Source organism: Pyxicephalus adspersus, chromosome 1, assembly GCF_032062135.1.
Source record: "Pyxicephalus adspersus chromosome 1, UCB_Pads_2.0, whole genome shotgun sequence".
In the NCBI taxonomy this organism is placed as follows: domain Eukaryota; kingdom Metazoa; phylum Chordata; class Amphibia; order Anura; family Pyxicephalidae; genus Pyxicephalus; species Pyxicephalus adspersus.
The window spans coordinates 81,932,694-81,952,030 of NC_092858.1; the positions used below are offsets into that span (position 1 = coordinate 81,932,694).

A 19,337-nucleotide genomic window follows, 5' to 3' on the forward strand; every position below is an offset into this window, starting at 1 on the left:
TAGAACACTGAAACAATAAGAGGTTACTGGATACCCATGGCATAAACAACTGGGAGCACTAAATTTGCTGTGTTTTGCCACACACCCTTTTTTACCACCCGGCTGCAGCTTCCCACCACCCGGCTGAAAAAAATTTCTGGGGAGAACACTGATTCTACAAGTTGGTATTCTGTACCCCATTGTAATGGCAATAAAGTATAGAGAAAAAATACGTAAAAAAATTTAAATCACATGCATACACATGTTTATGTAGGGTGAACCTTGTGTATTATTATCATTATAATTATTGTGAATTATGAAGTGCAGTTCTACTCTACTAACATGTGATATATTTTTAGTTCCTCTTATACAGGAGATGGAATCCAGAATTATGATCCCATTGAAGAGCTCTCCTCTGCAGTAATCCACTGTCCTCCTTGTGCCTCAACTGATAAAATTGGCAGATTTCTTTGTGGATTACTTGAATGAATGAACATATACAAAGTCCCAAAACAGACAGATTTCTGAGGATCATTAAAACAATTCATAATTCTGTGTGTGTAGACTGGTCAGTTTTCATATATGTTTTAATTTCTTTATGAACATTTATCTGGTAATAACCACTGTTAATGTAGAGACCTGACATGTATAACTTTCTTTTTACTGTAATTGTAGTGCTGCTTTGTATTTCTCTGCCTAGGGAAGCTCTTCTAAATGAATGCCATAATTTCTTCTTGCAGTTCAGTAAACAAGACTGACCACCAAAGCCAAAAGACTGGCTGAACAGAGTTAGAAATCACCTAATGAAAAAAAAGAACACTACCACAGTGGTAGCCCTGGGGCAAATATTACAATCCAGTGCAAACTTGTGAAAAAAACTATTTCTTTTGCTATGAAAGCGACCACTTTATTATTGTGTATCTGCCAGGTCTCTCCCGTCCCCTTACCACATATCAATTTCATTCGTTTTTTTTTGCTCAGTCTTGTCGTTCTGTTCATCCCACAATTCTGCAAATGTAATGTTACAATTAAGCAGAAGATTTGTTGTTTTTTTTTTTTTTGCAATTAATATTTTGCCATTTTAATGTGGTGACATAATGTGGTGTTATAAACGGAGAAAGGTTACAAACCCATAGCCAAATACTTTTGAACTTGTGTATTATTTATATGCAAGTTGTTTCTCTGTCTCTTTCTTACATCTGAATACTACAACAAAGCTGGTGAACTACAGGAACACCAGCAAATAGGATAGTTCACTCTCAGCTGTAGTCTACAAGCTGACTTTCCAGAAGAATCTGGGTGTTTGTAGTATATGAGATAAAACTGTATTCTGTCTTCACGTGACAAGTTACCATTAAAAAGACAAAAAAAGTCTTCATCCCTTAATGTTACGAGCATCGTAAAAAATCTATTTGTACACTGTTACAATATCATGTGGAATCATGTGTATAAACATACTTTGGGTTTTCTGCTATATGATGACAATAAAATCATTTTATTTGACATTTGTCAGTGTTCTGCATTATTGTTATGGTGTCATTTAATACAATGTAATTTTATTACCTAGATAGAAATTCATTGCTAGTATAGAAAAATTCCTTAGTCCTATTAAATTGGATTGTAGAATTTTTTATTAGCAGAATAAAAATAACATATATTTACAAACAAATTGTACAAATCCAAGGATCATTACAATAAAAAGAATAAAAATAAATAAACATCAAAGTACTGGTAAGAAAAGAAAAACACTTTAAACCTGAAACAAGCATAAAAATGCTGACAGGAACATTCATATGAGTGTTTCATTAATACAACAAAAATATTATCTGCCACTCCTCCATTTTCCGTTTACATAGGGTGAGAGTAAACATATTGAACTAAAACAATAAAACCAAACGAAAGGGTAACCCCCCCACCACCACCACCACCCTGTATAAACAAACAAAATAGCAGACCATATGCTCGCATAAAGGATGACTACAATGACAATAAAGGTGAAAACTAAAATATAAAAGGTATCAACATGGGTCATATTATACGTATTATGTATACACTACTGACGATTTGTATCAATTTTACTAACGAGAACTTTTTTTACTAATTTTTTTTTTTTTTTTACTACTATATGTAAAAGCCACACACTACTAGAAGGTGCCTCCAATTTCTATAAGAGTACAAGTAATAGATATAGCATAGGAAATAGAAGGGCTGTAAGCTGATTTTTACATTCTAGGAAAATAACTCCTGGCATTTTATAAAGTGAAAGGTGTGCAAATACTTTTTGGTAGCTGCTGCTTCTTCCTATTTATAAAAAGATTTACTACCTGTCAGGTATGATAGGTTTGATTTAAATATGGTAACATAAAGAAGACCTGTGTGAGTTTGTGTTTATCTTTTTATACATCCTATTTTTCCTCTTTCTTTACCAGGTCAAGCTGTTCATATAAAGTGGAAATAACAGGTGGGACAACCTAAATAACAGCTGAGATGTTCACATCAGTCAGCTTTTAGTCATATAGTTTGTCATATCAAATAAAAAGAAAAAGAAATCTGTAAGGCCCTATTCACACCAGCTTGTTGGAGTAATGCATTATATTGCAGTTGTGTTTATTTTTGTGGCATTACAATGCAACTGTGCTGTAACACTTATTCAATACAGCACACAAAAATGAAATGCATTGTGGCTCCGGGCGTTGCAGTTGAAAAGAATTCTTTCTGTAACTGCCTGCAGTTAAAACTACACACCCACGTAAGACTACCCTGCCCACAGGGTGACAATACACCTTTGCTAATTCACTCCTGCTAATGTCTGCAGCCTATACAGCAATTAGGATCAGTTTGATGTAAGCTGTGCCATAACGTGTCATCATGAGCGAGCAGCAGATCCTGTATAAGATGATTCTTGTGATTTTGGTACCAAAGTGCAATGCATTACAGCCTGAATGGCTTTTAGTGCTGCCCCTTCCATGCTAAATGCTGCTGTACAAGAGCTTACAGGAAGCTAATAGAAAGACTCACACATTTACCAGCTATACCTACAATATTTATTATACAGTCAGGATAAGATACATTTTTTCTGTGCCCATATATCTTTTAGTTTCTACTGTAGTTACACTACACTCCCAAATCTCCTATAGTGTGTCTACAGTCCCTGACCATGTTATAAAGCAGTGGTGGCCAACCTTTTCGTACATATGGACCACTAAATGCACTGAACCCGGAACGCACATGCGCGAGGAGCCATGTGTCACTCACACAAGGGAGAGAAACTTTCCCCACAGTGATGTCACGATGCCAGACCCCTCCCAGGCTCAGACTGCAATGGGGAGAGTGGGCGGGTTGTGTCCATAGGGGGGACATGGTCAGGGGTCCTGGCCTGTGCGCCCCCCATTTCCTTCTCCTAACCTAGCTGAGGGGCGCACTGGCCAGAGCTGTGGACCACTGGTTGGCGACCGCTGTTATAGAGTATGTTTGTAGCATTGCTGTAGTCTCCATTTATGTCATATAATATGTCTGCAGTCTCTAACCATCTCTTGAAGTATTCATGCAGTCTCTGACTATGTCCGAGAGTATGTATGCAGTCTCTAACCATGTCCTATGGTATGTGTGCAGTCTCTAATCATCCTGTATAGTATTCCTGCAGTCTCTGGCTATCACATGTGGTGTTCTGCAGGGTCTAACCATGTCCTATAGTGTGTCTGCAGCCATCTATAGAAGTCTCTTGTGGTTTTCTGTACTCTCTTTACATATCCTAGAGTATGTCTGCAGTCTCTAGCCCTCTCTTGTAGTATTCCTCTAGTCTTACCATCCCATGTGGTTTTCTGCACTCTCTGAGCAGGTCCTATAATATGTATGCAGTCTCTAACCATCTCATATGGTTTTCTGTAATGTTTAACCATGTCCTGTAGTCTTGCTATAGTGCCTATAGTGTGTCTGCACTCTGTAGCCATCTCTTGTAGTATTCTGCACTCTCTAGACATGTCCTATAATATGTGTGCAGTCTGTAGACATCTCTTGTAGTATTCCTGCAATATCCAACCACCTCATGCAGCTTTCCTGAAGTCTCTAACTATTTTTTAAGTATTTCTGCATTCTCTAGCCATCTCTTGTAGTATTCCTGCAGTCTCTAACAATGGCTTGTAGTATGTGTGCAGTCAGTAACTATTTCATGTATTATCCCTGCAGTATGGAGTTCTGCAGCCTCTACATACAGTATTATTAAATAAACTAGGAATTGGGGACATTGGTGGGTCACATATAAGCTCCATGTATATATTCAGCTTTGTCTCATGTGGTAACCAGGCACAATACCCAGTGGCCCCATTCCCCTGAACGGTTCCCTCAGTAACCATGCTTAACGTGTTACTTCCTTAACACATAACGATCTTTGCTGGAGATCTCGCGATGTGATTTGACGTACGAGAACACAGCAGCCAATGGCAGGCCACAGGCAGACGCTCAGCCAATAGGGTGCGGCGCAGGGCGGTGTGTGCCGGCTAATCACGCTAGATTGTTCTGGAAGAGCCGGACGCGGCGTGGAGTGACGGTGGGATTCAGGGTATTGTCTCCCTCACGCGCTTCTCCTACAAGACTTCATCATGTCTGCCGTCAAAGCCTTAAACCCGAAAGCTGAGGTGGCCCGAGCCCAGGCTGCGCTCTCGGTGAACATCAGTGCGGCCCGCGGCCTCCAGGATGTGCTGAGGACCAACCTCGGGCCTAAGGGGACCATGAAGATGTGAGAGCAGTTTGTATGGTGACACGCCTCGGTAGTGTGTGCAGCCATAGCCGGGGGGTCCTATAGCCGGGCAGCGCCCCTTCATGTGCGGGTCATGGCGGGAGGGGTGGCGGGCTCCGGGCACTGCCATTTATGGGCATGGTGTGTGAGCCCGCATGGTGCGGACAGCCGGGGGGTGAGCGGGTCGGTCACATTGTTACCCATAGGGATTGCTTTGTGTGTATTGTAATCATTAATATATTGTCCTATGTACATCGGACTACATCTGCTCCCTACACACCACACAAATCAGCACTTATATACAGGATTTATATAGCGCCAACGTGTTACACAGCGCTGTACATTAAATAGGGGTTACAAATGACAGTGACACAGGAGGAGGAGAGGACCCTGCCCCGAGGAGCTTACAATCTAGGATGAGCACACATTACACATACACACGTGCAGTAATTGTTGTTGGGAGGGGTATTTCATGATCCTTTCCATCAACTGCATGATGCATGAACGAGTGCTGCACATACAGCGCCATTCTGTTCTAAGGAGAGTGGAGGGAGAGAAGGACGGAGCGGCACCCTGCTGCACACTCTCCCCCCTTCACTTCCATTACGATTGTCCATTGATCCGCCAGGACGGTAGTGTGGACGAGGGGCGCTGTACACGCCAGATTCTGGTCCGATATCGGCCCTGAGCTGATTTAGTGGCAGGTTTCTCTAAGGAGATCTGAGACCTTCCACTAATAAAACCTATATATTTCATCTAACTACAGATCCTTGCTTTGGTCTCTGAGATCAGGTGATCCCTAATATTCATCTATCATCCTGTTAACACTGGGCAACCCTTCAAATAACTTTCAGGTCTTCAGAGAACCCCTTGTATAATTATGTCCACAGCTCACATTATATTAGTGTGAGGGGTCAGGGAGAAGAATGCCTCTTACATTGCTGGCCAGTGGGAAGAATGTCATCCTTACAGATGGCCAAAACTTTCAATAAAACTGGGCTGAAAGGAACACGCATTGCTCAAGGAACCCCTAGCGATCTCTGGAGGAACCCTGGTTGGGAAATACTGATCCAGATTAAGCCCCACACAGAGGTGAGATTACTGTCACTGAATATGATCTTTTGTGATTGTTTCCAGTGACAGGTGGGGGGCTGAGCGCTGTACACCCAGCACCGTTCTATGGGGACAGGGTGCATTAATATTAAATTATTAAACAGGATTTATATAGCGCCAACATATTACGCAGCCCTGTAGAATAAATTGCAAATGACAGACACTGATACAGGAGGAGAGAACCCTGCCCCGAAGAGCTTACAATCTAGTAGGTGGGGGAATTTCACACACATTGCCTTGGGTGATCGATGTACTCACTACAAAGATAAGCTGAGCCATTTGTCTTGGATACTCCTATGTGTGATCTTATGTTTACCATCATGTCTTGCTGTATGCTGTCTCCTTGAGAAAAACACTTTTTTGTGACCCTATTGTAAAGTTTTTTACACAGAGTTCATGCTGCAGCTGACACCGCTTTGATACTGCTCTGCAGTCTGCACAGGATTGGCGGCACTGTCGCCTTTACATTGCAAGCTCTTTCAGTTGCCCATTGGATCGTATAACAGTTCTATCAGATAGCAATACAATTTATCACTAAAAAAGTTTACACAAGAGCATGACAACACTGCTTCCTAATTGTGAGACTGGTTTAGCGTTGTCAGCCTGTAACAGTGTTGTTACTGACTGGATATCCAGGTAGGAATCATTGCAATTGATTAAAAAAAAATTTTGCTTAATGTACACAAAGGGTCATAGTGCCAAGCATGCTGGAAAAATAGGTTTAGGATTTACATAAAAGCCGAGGCAAATAGTAGTTTGTGAGTAAGCCTGCACGAATATAATTCGTCATGGTATATTTTCTGGCCAGGACCAAGGTATGGCTGTTTCTTTTAGGTGTAACTGTGGCCTCTTCCATATTGAAGAAATATTACTTCATGTCCCATAAACACAATAGGATGTATTCTAGAAGAAGAAATACTCTCACCCCTATTCTGGTGACAAATGTAAAATGTCAATTTTTATCTTCGCCTTCTACCCCAATGAAACGGAGAGCAATAAACACAGAACTATTTTGTTATAGATAAATCCAACCCTATTACCTTCCAAGGTCATGTCCTACACCTAATGACATTCCAAAAATCAAAATGGGTCACTTGTTTTACAATCAATTTGTAGCCTCCTGGCTGTATTGTTGAAGTGATCAGGGCAGCTTTAGGTGAAGTATTCTGTGGTGTGGGCTCTCACATTGGTATTAGATCTTCCTGCTGCACTGTGATTCCCCATTTATTTCTTTGGAAAGGCTGTCAGCCATTGGGCCGATTTAAAGTGATCCTACTACTGCAAGATTGTAAAAGCTGCCATTGCTGTCCTTTAAAGGAATGCCTTTTGGATTTGGTTTTAGTAGTCCACCATGCACTCCATTTAAGTAATTGACTGCCAACACCTCTTTCAGTATAAACAAAACTAGAAGGTAATTGCCCCATTGAGACATTTTAGGTCATCTGCATTTTTAGTCATTTGGCCATGATGGCTGATGTTTGATTTAGCAGATGTGCTAATTTTAGGTATCTTTTTACCAGGTTAGTCTCCGGCGCTGGTGATATCAAGCTTACCAAGGATGGAAATGTCTTGCTTCATGAAATGGTAAGTTTGTTGCAGTGAGGCCACAAAGAATAGTGTGCTTGGTGTACAAGCTCTGTGTCTTTTTCACTTATTAAATATAAACAGATCCCACATGAGGAATAAAAGCTCTTGATTGTGTTTCTACAAGAAAGCTACAGTAAGGATTGCAAGCTATTTAACCAGAAAGCCTAATGTTCTCCCCAGCCCCTTTTAGGCAGAAACACCACCTGCCACCACTTATCAGTAACGCCCGGCTGTTTAGGGTGGTTGCTGATGAGTTGAGTCACAATACAGAGGCTGCCACCCACCTACAATTTTATTCCACCCAGCTTAAAATAATTTTGGGTTCAACACTAGCCCAAAAACTTGCTGGAGGATAGAATGGGCTAAGAATGCATGAAGGCCAAGGCAGCTCCGTCTATCTTCAGTTGTACTGGCAAGCTGATACAGATGTGTATGAAGAAAAACAAAGTCACTAAATTGCAAAGTGTGTTGGAACTGACAGATCCCACTGTTTCAGATCTGCTAAGGTGGCCATAAGCATTTCAGTAATTACACATATTACTCCTGATTTCTGGGGATAATTGTAAATATTAGGCTTTTTGCACAGTGCAAGGAATTTATAACCAGTGGCAGTAGTTCTTTTGCAGAGGAAAGAATGACAGTACCAGTTACACAGCTATCTGTTATCAGCAAGAACAAGCAGGTATCGCCGCACCCATCATTTTTGGAAAATATCTTTCCTTTAGTGTCCTGCTTTATCTTGCGCATTATCAAGTTAAAATGGCAGCATTCAATATTCTAACTAATTTTCATTGTTACTTTTTATTTTATTTTTTTATAGCAAATTCAACATCCAACAGCCTCTCTGATAGCTAAAGTAGCCACTGCACAAGATGACATCACCGGAGATGGAACCACCTCCAATGTTCTGATTATCGGAGAGCTTCTCAAACAAGCAGACCTTTATATATCTGAGGTATTTTTACATGTGGAATACAAATGATGGAAAATGTTTAATGTAATATTTAGCAAGGAGAAGGAACTGAACAGGTACAGTGTAAAGGGACATTGGTTTTCCTTTGACCGATTTGTGTTTCTTTAGAAGCAAGGATTGAGCAACCTAGAAAGAGGCTTGTCAGGTCTTAAACCTTAGATGAACTTGATGAATATTGTTGTCCTTTAAAGGGTCTTCACCCAAGAATTGTCACAGAAGGTTTTGAAGCTGCAAAAGTTAAGGCACTTAAAGTTCTGGAAGAGGTCAAGGTATCCAAAGAAATGGATAGAGAGACTCTTATCAACGTGGCCCGGACATCACTTCGCACGAAAGTTCATGCCGAGCTGGCTGATATTTTAACAGAGGTAAATGTGATTAGTTGATGCCCAACAAAAATGTGATTTTATAATCTCAAAGTTCTTTGTGATAACCTGGTTTGCTTCAGGTTTTATTTTCATGCATTATTAGAAATGTGCAGAGTCACACTTTGTGCGTCACATGTTAACAGTTAAGGTGCTTAAAAGAAGAAAATGTTTGTCTAACCTATCAGATTCTAGCTCTTAGGCTTTTTTAACTCTAAAAGAACGTTTTAGGTGGCATACACATTGGATGTTTGTAGTTGGAAAGGATCTTTCATGATTGTTTCTATCGACAAACAACTGAAAGGTGAATGAACCAGCCTGTACATACAGCGCTGGTTTAGTCTATGGAGGGGGGGGAGAGTGAGCAAATGGCCCGCCACTGTGTTCTCTCCCGCTCATTTCCATTGCAGTCATTCGTCTTCTGTTCTGGCGGATCCATGAATGACATTGGACGGCCTCTGTACACATGTCAGATTCTCATTTGAGATGAGCCTTGCGGCTGGTATTGGCCAATAATCATCTAACAAGTGTACAAAGCCTTAGCCCGACATGAGTTCTCTCATTACTTTTGCCTTAGCTGCAGTTACCACACCTTATGATCTTTTTTTTCTTACTGAACTCTAATGCCTAAATCTGGTAACTTGCTTTTTTGTTCTGGTTACTCTCTGGTATTTTTTCCTTGTGGTGGTAGAGGGCAGTCTCTGCACTGGCATTATGGCAAGGTTTACAGTGGTTATAAATCTAAAAAGGGTAGGGGTGGAGCATCCATGGTAAGTTTTCTAATCTAATTGTGCCCTTTATATTTTCAGTAGTATACTTTTAAATTATTGTTGAAGTTGCCAGTTGCTCTGACTTCTAGTTCTTGGTGGCAACCATCTGCAGGCTTGTCCAGCCTCTCCAGTATTGCCACCTCATTGTGCACACTCCATGGTGGGGGGAGTCTTATCTCTTAGATGACAGCAGCTACTCAGTAACCTGGGTACACTGCGTGACTTGCTACTCCCGTACAAGTGCTATATTTTGGCTTTTGATAGCCAGGCATTTTACATCTGTGCAGATGTTTCATATTTATGCTATATACTGTGTGTATAATATTATACGTTTATGTATATATACACACGTACTTTGTTTTTCTTTTGTTTTTGTTTTTTTATTATACAGATTTGATATATATATAATTTTTTTTTTTTTTTTTGCTTTACTATATCTTTTTTTATTGTGATTTGTGTGTGAGAAAACTAGCTACTATTAAAAATACTTGTTTTAGGAACCTCTGTTAGATTTCATTCTGCAGCACAGTTCAGATTCACTTCAACAGAACTGGTTTAGTTTTAGTGTGAATGTTATGCCCTGGAACTTATACGAAATCAAGAATAATAGAACTGAAGTAGCCCATTTTGAAATGGTTTAATCAACTGTTGCCTTTCTTTCAGGCGGTTGTGGATTCTGTTCTCGCCATAAGGCAGGAAAATGAGCCAATCGACTTGTATATGGTTGAAATCATGGAGATGAAGCATAAAACCGACAGTGAGACAACGTATGTATGGCTTTTATTGGTGCCATACTAAAATATTAATCAGAAACATTAAAGTGCACATCCATGCTGCATTATCACTGCAATCTTCTTTAAACCTGTGGATGAGCTTTATTGACCCATAGTTTGCGCCACGTACTGCCGCGCTGAGCAGAGTATCACACACAAAAAAATAAGAAAATAATGAATTGCCAAAAAATTTGCAGTGGTTATAAGGCCTGCAGGTATGCTATGCTGTGCCAGGAATACAAAAAGCGCTTTTAGTTTAGGTTTCTTACTAGTAGTATAACTAAGTGTACAATTGTTTTTTGTTGGTTGGACCCACACTTGCTCTTTAGTCTTGTCCTGTAAGAGATTTTTCCATCAAAACACTTAATTTCTTAATACAGCTGCCTGCATGGATGAATTCTGCATCATCATGTCGTGATTTTTGCAGTCAGACACCATGCTAGAGTAAACTTCATATGTGCTTTTCCATGGCATTCTGCTCACCAGCATGTCTGCACACATGAGTACAGTTCTCATTTATTTGTGTTTTTGTTTGGGTATTTATTTTTTTTTTTTTTTCTCCTTATTAGACTTATAAGAGGGCTGGTGCTTGATCATGGAGCTCGCCATCCAGACATGAAGAAGAGAGTTGAAGATGCATTCATTCTGACATGCAATGTGTCTCTAGAATATGAAAAAACGTAAGTGCGCAATTATTTTGCCTCCCGCATGCGATGTATTTATTTAGACGTTTATTACAAGACCCATGCAGCATAATATAAAAAATAATTTTTTTTTGTGTTAAAGGTTTCTGCATTTACGTGAGACTAAATCCTCCTTGTATATGTTTACCATATTGCTGAGATCCTGATAGCAAGTCCCAGTCCCATGCGTCTCAATCTTTCACATGTAGTGTTAATTCATTTGTTTATAATTATATCATATTGTTGTTTCAGGGAAGTAAATTCTGGGTTCTTCTACAAAAGTGCAGAGGAGCGTGAGAAACTTGTTAAAGCAGAAAGGAAATTTATTGAGGAGAGAGTGAATAAAATCATAGCTCTGAAAAGAAAGGTGTGCGGTGATACTAACAAAGGATTCATTGTGATTAACCAGAAGGTGAGTTAACATTAGGTATTTTATGTGAAGCACAGAGAACACCCAAGTGTTATATGTAGCATCCTTGGCTTACAAACCTGTGCAAGATTGAGGGCTGTTCTTTTCCTCTGCGTCTGGTGATATCTATTTACCTGAACGTATTCATAAGAACAGTACATGGCGACAGATGTATTTTCTGCTTATATGTATGATGCAGGTTTTGTACGAGGATCCTATAATCTCGTTGATAAAAGTGCTTAACATTCAATGGCTATAGGAGTACTTGTACTCCAAACAGATAATTCTGTAAGCTGAGAAGCAAATAAGGCCAATAAAGTCCAAAACTGAGAAGTTTCAGTGGTTATATGACAATGTTAAAAAGTTGATCACATTATCAATGTAATTTGTAAAGCACATGAAGGATGCAGTTCTTGCATATTGAGTTAAGTCCCAGTGTTGTATGCTAAACTGCAGTAAGCACACCTCCATTCTAAAAGGAGCAGTGTTTGAAATATTACAAAAACTTCATAACTGGTTACAAAATGATTTGTCACCGTTAAATATATGTTATTGGTTACTGGTAATGTGCAATCAGCATTTACATGTTTCTAATCTATAGTGTATTTGTGTACTGTAAATAATAAACTGTCCGGCAAGTTTTAAAGTTGAAGCCAAAAGTGTTACCAAATTGGAGAAGTGTCCCCAATGTAATTGAGTGATCAAATAAAACTATAATAGATATTTTATTCCTTGAAGTAGCTAAAAAGAACAATTGAACAAGTAAATTAGTTTGCAGTACCAGGTAGTTTCCACGTTACTCTTGTATGTTGCCTTGGATAGTTTCTGTAAACTGTAATGTTTAACATATATCTAATTTATAATTTATTTTGAAAATATTTTAGACCTAAAGACAATTGGCAGACAAAACCTAACCCTTTGTTTTCTTGTTTCAGGGAATAGACCCATTTTCCTTGGATGCCCTTGCAAAGGAAGGGATTGTAGCCCTCCGCAGAGCAAAGAGAAGAAACATGGAAAGGTGAAATAAAGGGTTTTATTTTTGTTTTGTTAGATCTCAGTCATTCTTAAATTAATCTGAAACTTTTATGATTTTTTTTTCTAGGCTTACATTGGCTTGTGGTGGCAGTGCAATGAATTCAGTAGATGACCTCACCCCAGAATGTTTGGGACATGCTGGTCTTGTCTATGAATATACAATGGTAAGTTTTAGAAGGTTAAATGCTATTATCGCTTCCTATTATATGCATTAATGATTTTGTTAATTTATTGCTTTTCTTCATTTTAGGGTGAGGAGAAGTTTACTTTTATAGAACAATGTGAACATCCACACTCTGTCACCTTGCTCATTAAGGGGCCAAATAAGCACACCCTAACTCAGATAAAAGATGCTATAAGGGATGGCTTGCGTGCAGTGAAGAACGCAATTGAAGATGGTAAGTTGCTTCCATGAATTTGGGTTCAAACATGATCATGAAATGGAACCTAGAACTGATATTTTAAGAAATAATATTGACTTTGAGGTGTAAATTACAGAATTGTGTGAAGGTTCTGGTCGAAACTCATTTAGTTTTCTCAACTCAAAAGTTGTAATCTGTGTGGGTCTTTGCTGCTTGTGACCCTGTTGAGAGTTTGCGACACGAGGACAAAGCGAGGGGGATTCTAAGCTGTCATAAGTGAGATTTCTCCTTACATTAGAAACAAGTGATAAAAACAAAATCTCAAATTGTAGTTATGTTTACCAAGTTTTTAAATCAGTCAAACTTTTTTTTGTTCTCCTGGTAATAATGTAAGGTTCTTTCTGATGTCTGGTGGCATTTGATTTCTGTACATCTTGTAATGTTGAAATATTACTATTGCACAGAGAACACACCAATGTGCTTGCTGTTAGGCATCCTTGGTCTCAATTCTGTGCTATATAAAATCTGTTCTTTTCCTCTGCTTTGGAAGATGCTGTTCTTTTAAATGTATTCAGAAGAACAGAACATAAATGTATTGGTATTTTTGTTTTCCTTTTTACATTCTAGAAGATCAGGGCTTAATAACAAAGCTATTAGACTACTTGTACACTGCTCTAACAAATGTTCCCTGACTTTGCCATTCAGCCCCTCAGTGTTCCCAAAACATTTTGCCGCCTGCCTACTGTTAACAGCTTAAGTAGATGCCAGTCATGAAATATAAATATAATGTATAGGAATCCAAACATCATATATCTTGTATGGTTCTAGCTAGCACTTGGTGGTTTTACCTTTCAGCTGTCAGTGCTTAGCATGCTTACATTACTGTCTGTGGTTGTGGAGCATGTGCTACAAACATGGGTGGATCTTACCAATCTGCACACACAGCAGTGCATTACATCCAATAGTATTGCATGGAACTGTACACATTTAGAATACCTGTTTACCTGTAATGGATTGCATGTACGGATGCCTCATATAGATATATTTTCTTATTTCACACTTTTCACAACAGCACAAACATCTTTTTACTGGAAATTTCTAGTTGCTGTGTGGAGGACCAAAACACTTCCTGTTGATCTCTGAATAAGAACGGCCACTTTATTTTTAGGGCTAAATCAAGAACTGAAGTTTGAATTTTTTCATTTGTGCAAGTTAGGCGTGAGACGTCATGATATTCGCAGGGATGCTTGTTTCTCTGGTGACTTAGAAAAGAACAGATTAGTTGGGTTCCTGGGACAGGGACAGACAGGGACTGTAAGGTGTAATGGTATTCAGAAGCACTGTGTTTTCTTATAAATGCAAAATGATTCAATCAGTATAAAAAAAAAAAAAAAAATTGTATGTGGTATTAAAATATTGGTGTGTAGGTGATATGGTTCATCTATAAACATTTGCTGCAATGATAAAAACTGTTTAATCTATTAGTTTTTCATGCACATGAACGCAAGTCTGAATTCTAATGGCTTGTTTCTATGAACAGGATGTGTTGTGGCTGGTGCCGGTGCATTAGAAGTTGCTATTGCTGATGCTCTTGTCAAGCACAAGCCCAACGTAAAAGGACGAGCCCAGCTTGGTGTTCAAGCTTTTGCTGATGCTCTTCTCATCATTCCCAAGGTACTATTAAAAATATTGTTTGTGTCCAAATTTTCAATAGACCTATTACTGTGAGAATTGAATGTTTGTTCCCCTTATACTGATGGTTACATCATTGTATTTGTCTTTTTGTGTTATATGGTATTTACATTTCTGTATGTTACATTTTAAAAGGGTATGTATGATTAGGACTGTGTGCGCCAAGTAAATCAAGTTATACATATTGAAGAATAAACTTCCAAATGCCCTCTTTAAATGTAAATATTTAAAGGTAATGTGCTATTTTCTGTCATGTATATTATTTGCATTGTTTTGGGCATTTACCAGGGAAATTGTTCTAGCTGTCATTAAAAAAACAAAAACAATGTAGTGCTGACCAAATATGTTCTTTCTTGTAAATAATACAAGTGGGACAGGAGCTAATGGTGGCATGCACTTTAGTTAACACTTTAATGGAAAATTTGTTTGGCAATATTGATTTGTGTGTGAAAAAAGAATTCTTCCACAATTGTTCCAGTTCACTTCATTAGGTTTCGCCTTTTGCTAACAATCTCCTATTTTTGTCATGTTCTTTGAAGGTTCTTGCTCAGAATTCAGGATATGACCAACAGGAGACATTAGTAAAACTTCAGACAGAATATGCTGAAACAGGCCAACTGATTGGTGTAGATTTAAATACAGGTAATGTTTATACATTGTCACTGATGTTCCATGTAAAGAACAGTTCCTCCATCTGTATGCTGGTGTCCTCTGAGCCTGATAGCATTGCCTAAGTCAATATTCTGGGTTTTATAAATACTCTCAACATCTGTGTGCTTTCTGGCAGGCTGTTTACTTGTTAGTTCCCCGGATGGCATATGTAGCCCTTTATTTTATTACGTTTATTCACTGACCCAGTAACATGTATGCAAAGATGAGGAAAACTCTGATTTGTCATTGTAACAAAAGATAGGTGGATGTCTGACTGAAGACCATTATTCCTGTGACCTATCATAAGTGAGATTTCTCCTTTGAAGACATTTCATAAAAATAAAATCTAAAATTGTAGTTATGTTTACGGAGTTTTAAAAAAACAATTTTTGTTCTCATGCTAATAATGTAAGGTTCCTTTTTTATGTCTGGTGGCATCTATGTTCTGTATATCCTATATATGTATACCTATGTAATATTAGAATATTACTATTGCACAAAGAACACACCAATGTGCTTGCTGTTAGGCATCTTTGGTCTCAATTCTGTGCTATATAAAATCTGTTCTTTTCCTCTGCTTTGGAAGATGCTGTTCTTTTAAATGTATTCAGAAGAACAGAACATAAATGTATTGGTAGTGTCACGTGTTTAGTTTTGACCAAGTAGGGGGAAAAATATGGAATCGGGTCAAAAAATTCCATTTGGTACTTCTTGCACCTCCATTGGTTTTTATAACCACTTGAATTCTTTGAGGCGTTTACTTCACTAATGGAAAACCATGTTCTTCATTACTCCAGCCTGCTTGTTATACCATCTGATGGCAAATCAGCAAACTTTTGTTTGCTTTGGAAGTTCTGCTTAAAGTGTAACAGCAAAGACGTTTTCTTCAGTTACCACATTAGTAAAGGGCTCATTCATTTAGTGTGTGTTGCAGTACCATTTGTTGTATTGATACCTCAAGGCAGATTTTTCAGAGATTTTTGTACCTTCAGCATTGGCAGCGCTTGCATTAGACGTTACTGCTTTAATGCAAAGCACATTAAGACACATCGCATAATAAACAATAACACAACCAAGCAGGACAGATGTGTGTAAAAAGCCCCTTAATATGACATTTTCTGAACTTTTGTTTTTCCCTCTCTCCAATACTTATGTGTTTTCTCTTTTTAAGGTGAACCAATGGTTTCTTCAGAGGCAGGAGTTTGGGACAATTACAGTGTTAAGAAGCAGCTTCTTCATTCCTGGTAATTCTGATGTTGCTAAATGTATTTCTGTTTTTCCCCTCTGTGTGTGAAGACATTCCTGCGTATCAGTGCTGAGCACATACTCTTCTGTATGTGATGTGCCTGGGTGTCCTTTACTCCCTAGGTTTGCGTTTTATTATTTTCATCAACAAATCTAACAATAATAGCAAAATAATTGACTCTGTGACGTGTGCATGCATCCATTTATATGAAGACAAAATGTCCCTTCAGACCTTCTCGAAGTTCTTCCATTTTACTTTTTGCCTCTTCAATTATAAGTTTCCTTATACTTTCTCTTTCCAGAGAAACACCAAGTTTTTTTGCCATTTCTCTGTTTAGGCCTAAAAAAGGCTGGCTGTGAAAAGGATAGTGGTACACTATTCTTTACCACCATTTCAATAATGTGTTTTTTGAATGTTTCTGGTGTTATTGTTATGGTAACTTTGTCAGATATAAAGAATCTTCTTAGTTGTGTTTGGTCTCCAGTAGATTTCTGAACATTTGTTATCCCAGAATTAGATGAATTATTATCATTGATATCTTTCTCATTCACGACTTCTAACACTTTAGGTTGAAAACACTGCAAGTGTCTTTTCAAATAAGATGCTCTTGTAGGTACATTTTTGTTAGACCCACTTAAACTGCTAATTTTTGCATCACATTGTTTTTCACCATCATCTTCAAGAATACTTTGTACACATAATTGTTTCCCATCACTTGATAATGTAAAGTGCTCATAAACAGCAGACTTTATCCTGTTTGTTGACAGACTTTTTGCCATTGTGAATGGGGTGTCGCTTTCACTAAAATATAAAATTTAAATAATGTTATACTAACTAGCATATTCTTTGATTTAAATACAAACATACATACAACATGGCATTATACACACAAATAAGTTATAGCCCTGCACTAAACTTAATTAACTTAACTTAAAACTAAACGTAATTTGTCCTATACAGAAAAACATGCACTAACTATACACTCAACACACCCAATGCATTTTACTCAGAAACATACACACAATATGCACTATACACAAACATTCATACATTCCTGCACCATATACACAAACACACAGCCCGCAGTTTTATCCAGAAACACGCACACGGCCTTCCATCATAGTATACACGAGCAGCCATGGATTTTTAAAATAAACAACACTTGCAGGTGAATCCAAAAGGCTGTTCCTCCAAGTTCTTTTAAAATCTCTTTGGGAAGACCGAAAAAGATGAGCAGACGCCACTGCCTTTAACTTTGTTTGCTGATCTACTGCTGAAGACAGGGCAGTGGGAGGCTCCAGGGCCAGGGGGGCCACCTATCTAACTTAGTATTTAGTAGTGTGCAAAATGATGTTAAAGTTCAGCCCTGGATGGGAGCATATATGGAGAGGGCAGGCAGGACACCTGAATACACATCAGGCCATAGCACTCACCTACACCTATATCATTACACTTGTTTACACGCAAATGAACTTGTAAAACACAATATATTTGAAATAAAATGAAAACGCCTTTTGTAATGTACAGATTAGAATAATGTGAATGTCAGGTTGTATAATAGCGCCGCTGAACTTCACACTAGTAGAAAAACAACTATGCACTGGGTTTTATTCTTACATCAGAGAAGTACTTAATTATGACTATTGTTTGTGAAATAGGACATTTGAACTTGCTGTATTTTTTTTTTTTTAATTAGAATTCAAATTTATCAGGAGTCGGTACATTTTTATCGACTTCGACGCCACAGCCCTGGGTATAACCTAGCCAACTATAATGGTTATGTTGATGCAGGGGTGTCAAACTCTGGTCTGTGGGCCATATCTGGCCCTCAAGGGTTTTTTTTTTTTTTTTTTTTTTTGCTCCCAAAGCAATCCTAAATATAAATTTGCAGCTGGCCCGCCGCTGCATTGAGATAGCGGCGCTGTTACAGTTCCCAGCATCACTCACATCTATAGACCAGCGGAATTGTAGTAGTAGTGCTATTTCGGTTTCAAGTTTGGCACGAGACTTTGTCTAAGATTTTAATTTTGGCGCACTGTGTATTTGAGTTTGACACCCATGTTAATCGGTACACTTCAAGCTTAATACTTTTCAGTACCATATCCCACAATTGTTAAAACCTCTGCAACATGATTAAATGTACAAAGTGTATGTTAAACATTCAGGAATGAGAAGAGCCTGTTTTCTAATCTCAAAAAACTTTTTCTTCTTTTTCAGCACTGTAATCGCAAGTAATATCCTATTGGTGGATGAGATTATGAGAGCGGGGATGTCCTCTCTCAAAGGCTGAATTTAGCATCTTTATTACCAACTTTGATGATGGCATCTTCCAGCGGTTCAGGTTGATTTGCAAAGCCAGTGGTTTCAGAAATCTCATGTCACTTAAAACTGTAAAACAATAGCACCTATTGAAATTCATTTGATCTAACCTTCAAAGTTTATTTATTTCATTTTTTTTATGGCACTGAAGTGTACAAGTTGGCCCTTCCAGTCTTTGTACTGAAATAAAAAAAATGCAATCTTCACTTTTTGTTGTTTCTTTGTATAACTATATTGCCTTGTACTACCGTATGTGTGTGTGTGTGTGTGTGTGTGTGTGTGTGTGTGTGTAAATATATATATATATATATATTTTTTTTTTATTAATGCAGTCTGTACATAGCTGTAATTTAACTGTAGGTGTGTGCAGTACCAATTAATACTGCAGGTTCATTCCATGCATTGTGGTAAAGTGCATATGTATGAATGGACACCTTTTGAAATTGAATAGAGATAACAATGCTGATGACAATAGTTGCATTCACAATGATGCATCTTTGCAGGTTGTTCTTGTCTACCAATAATGTCTGACTACAATGCAATTATTATTAAACAGGATTTATATAGCGCCAACATATTACGCAGCACTGTACATTAAACGCAATGTGAACAGAAGACAACTTTTTTTTTTTTTTTTTTTTTTTTTTT

General features: G+C 38.2%; 2 protein-coding genes and 1 non-coding gene across 3 annotated transcripts in view; all 3 read left to right on the forward strand.

Moving 5' to 3' along the window:
- The window catches only part of NIPSNAP2 (nipsnap homolog 2), a 17,346-nt gene extending 15,864 nt beyond the window's left edge, over window positions 1-1,482 (forward strand). The window contains exon 10 of the mRNA XM_072416021.1: window positions 339-1,482. Within this exon, the coding sequence (XP_072272122.1) occupies window positions 339-403 (65 nt within the window). The 3' untranslated portion in view covers window positions 404-1,482. The remainder of the gene's footprint in view (window positions 1-338) is intronic.
- Window positions 1,483-4,472: 2,990 nt separating this feature from the next.
- Window positions 4,473-18,895, forward strand: CCT6A (chaperonin containing TCP1 subunit 6A). The gene is made up of 14 exons (XM_072416034.1): window positions 4,473-4,714; window positions 7,348-7,411; window positions 8,235-8,369; window positions 8,579-8,752; window positions 10,183-10,286; window positions 10,862-10,972; window positions 11,228-11,387; window positions 12,320-12,402; window positions 12,487-12,583; window positions 12,670-12,817; window positions 14,322-14,455; window positions 15,013-15,115; window positions 16,296-16,368; window positions 18,588-18,895. The coding sequence occupies exons 1-14, from the start codon at window positions 4,578-4,580 to the stop codon at window positions 18,658-18,660; spliced, it is 1,596 nt and encodes a 531-aa protein (XP_072272135.1). The 5' UTR covers window positions 4,473-4,577; the 3' UTR covers window positions 18,661-18,895.
- LOC140321902 (small nucleolar RNA SNORA15) lies at window positions 10,679-10,803 on the forward strand. Its single transcript, XR_011919029.1, has one exon. It is a non-coding gene; the product is annotated as a small nucleolar RNA SNORA15 (small nucleolar RNA).
- Window positions 18,896-19,337: the final 442 nt, after the last annotated feature.

Excerpts from the sequence above, each read along its gene's own strand:
- CCT6A (XM_072416034.1), top strand. The coding sequence starts at position 4,578 with ATGTCTGCCGTCAAAGCCTTAAACCCGAAAGCTGAGGTGGCCCGAGCC. Across the intron at positions 11,388-12,319 it reads TCATTGTGATTAACCAGAAG|GGAATAGACCCATTTTCCTT; the intron begins GTGAGTTAACAT and ends TTCTTGTTTCAG. Across the intron at positions 12,403-12,486 it reads AAGAGAAGAAACATGGAAAG|GCTTACATTGGCTTGTGGTG; the intron begins GTGAAATAAAGG and ends TTTTTTTTCTAG.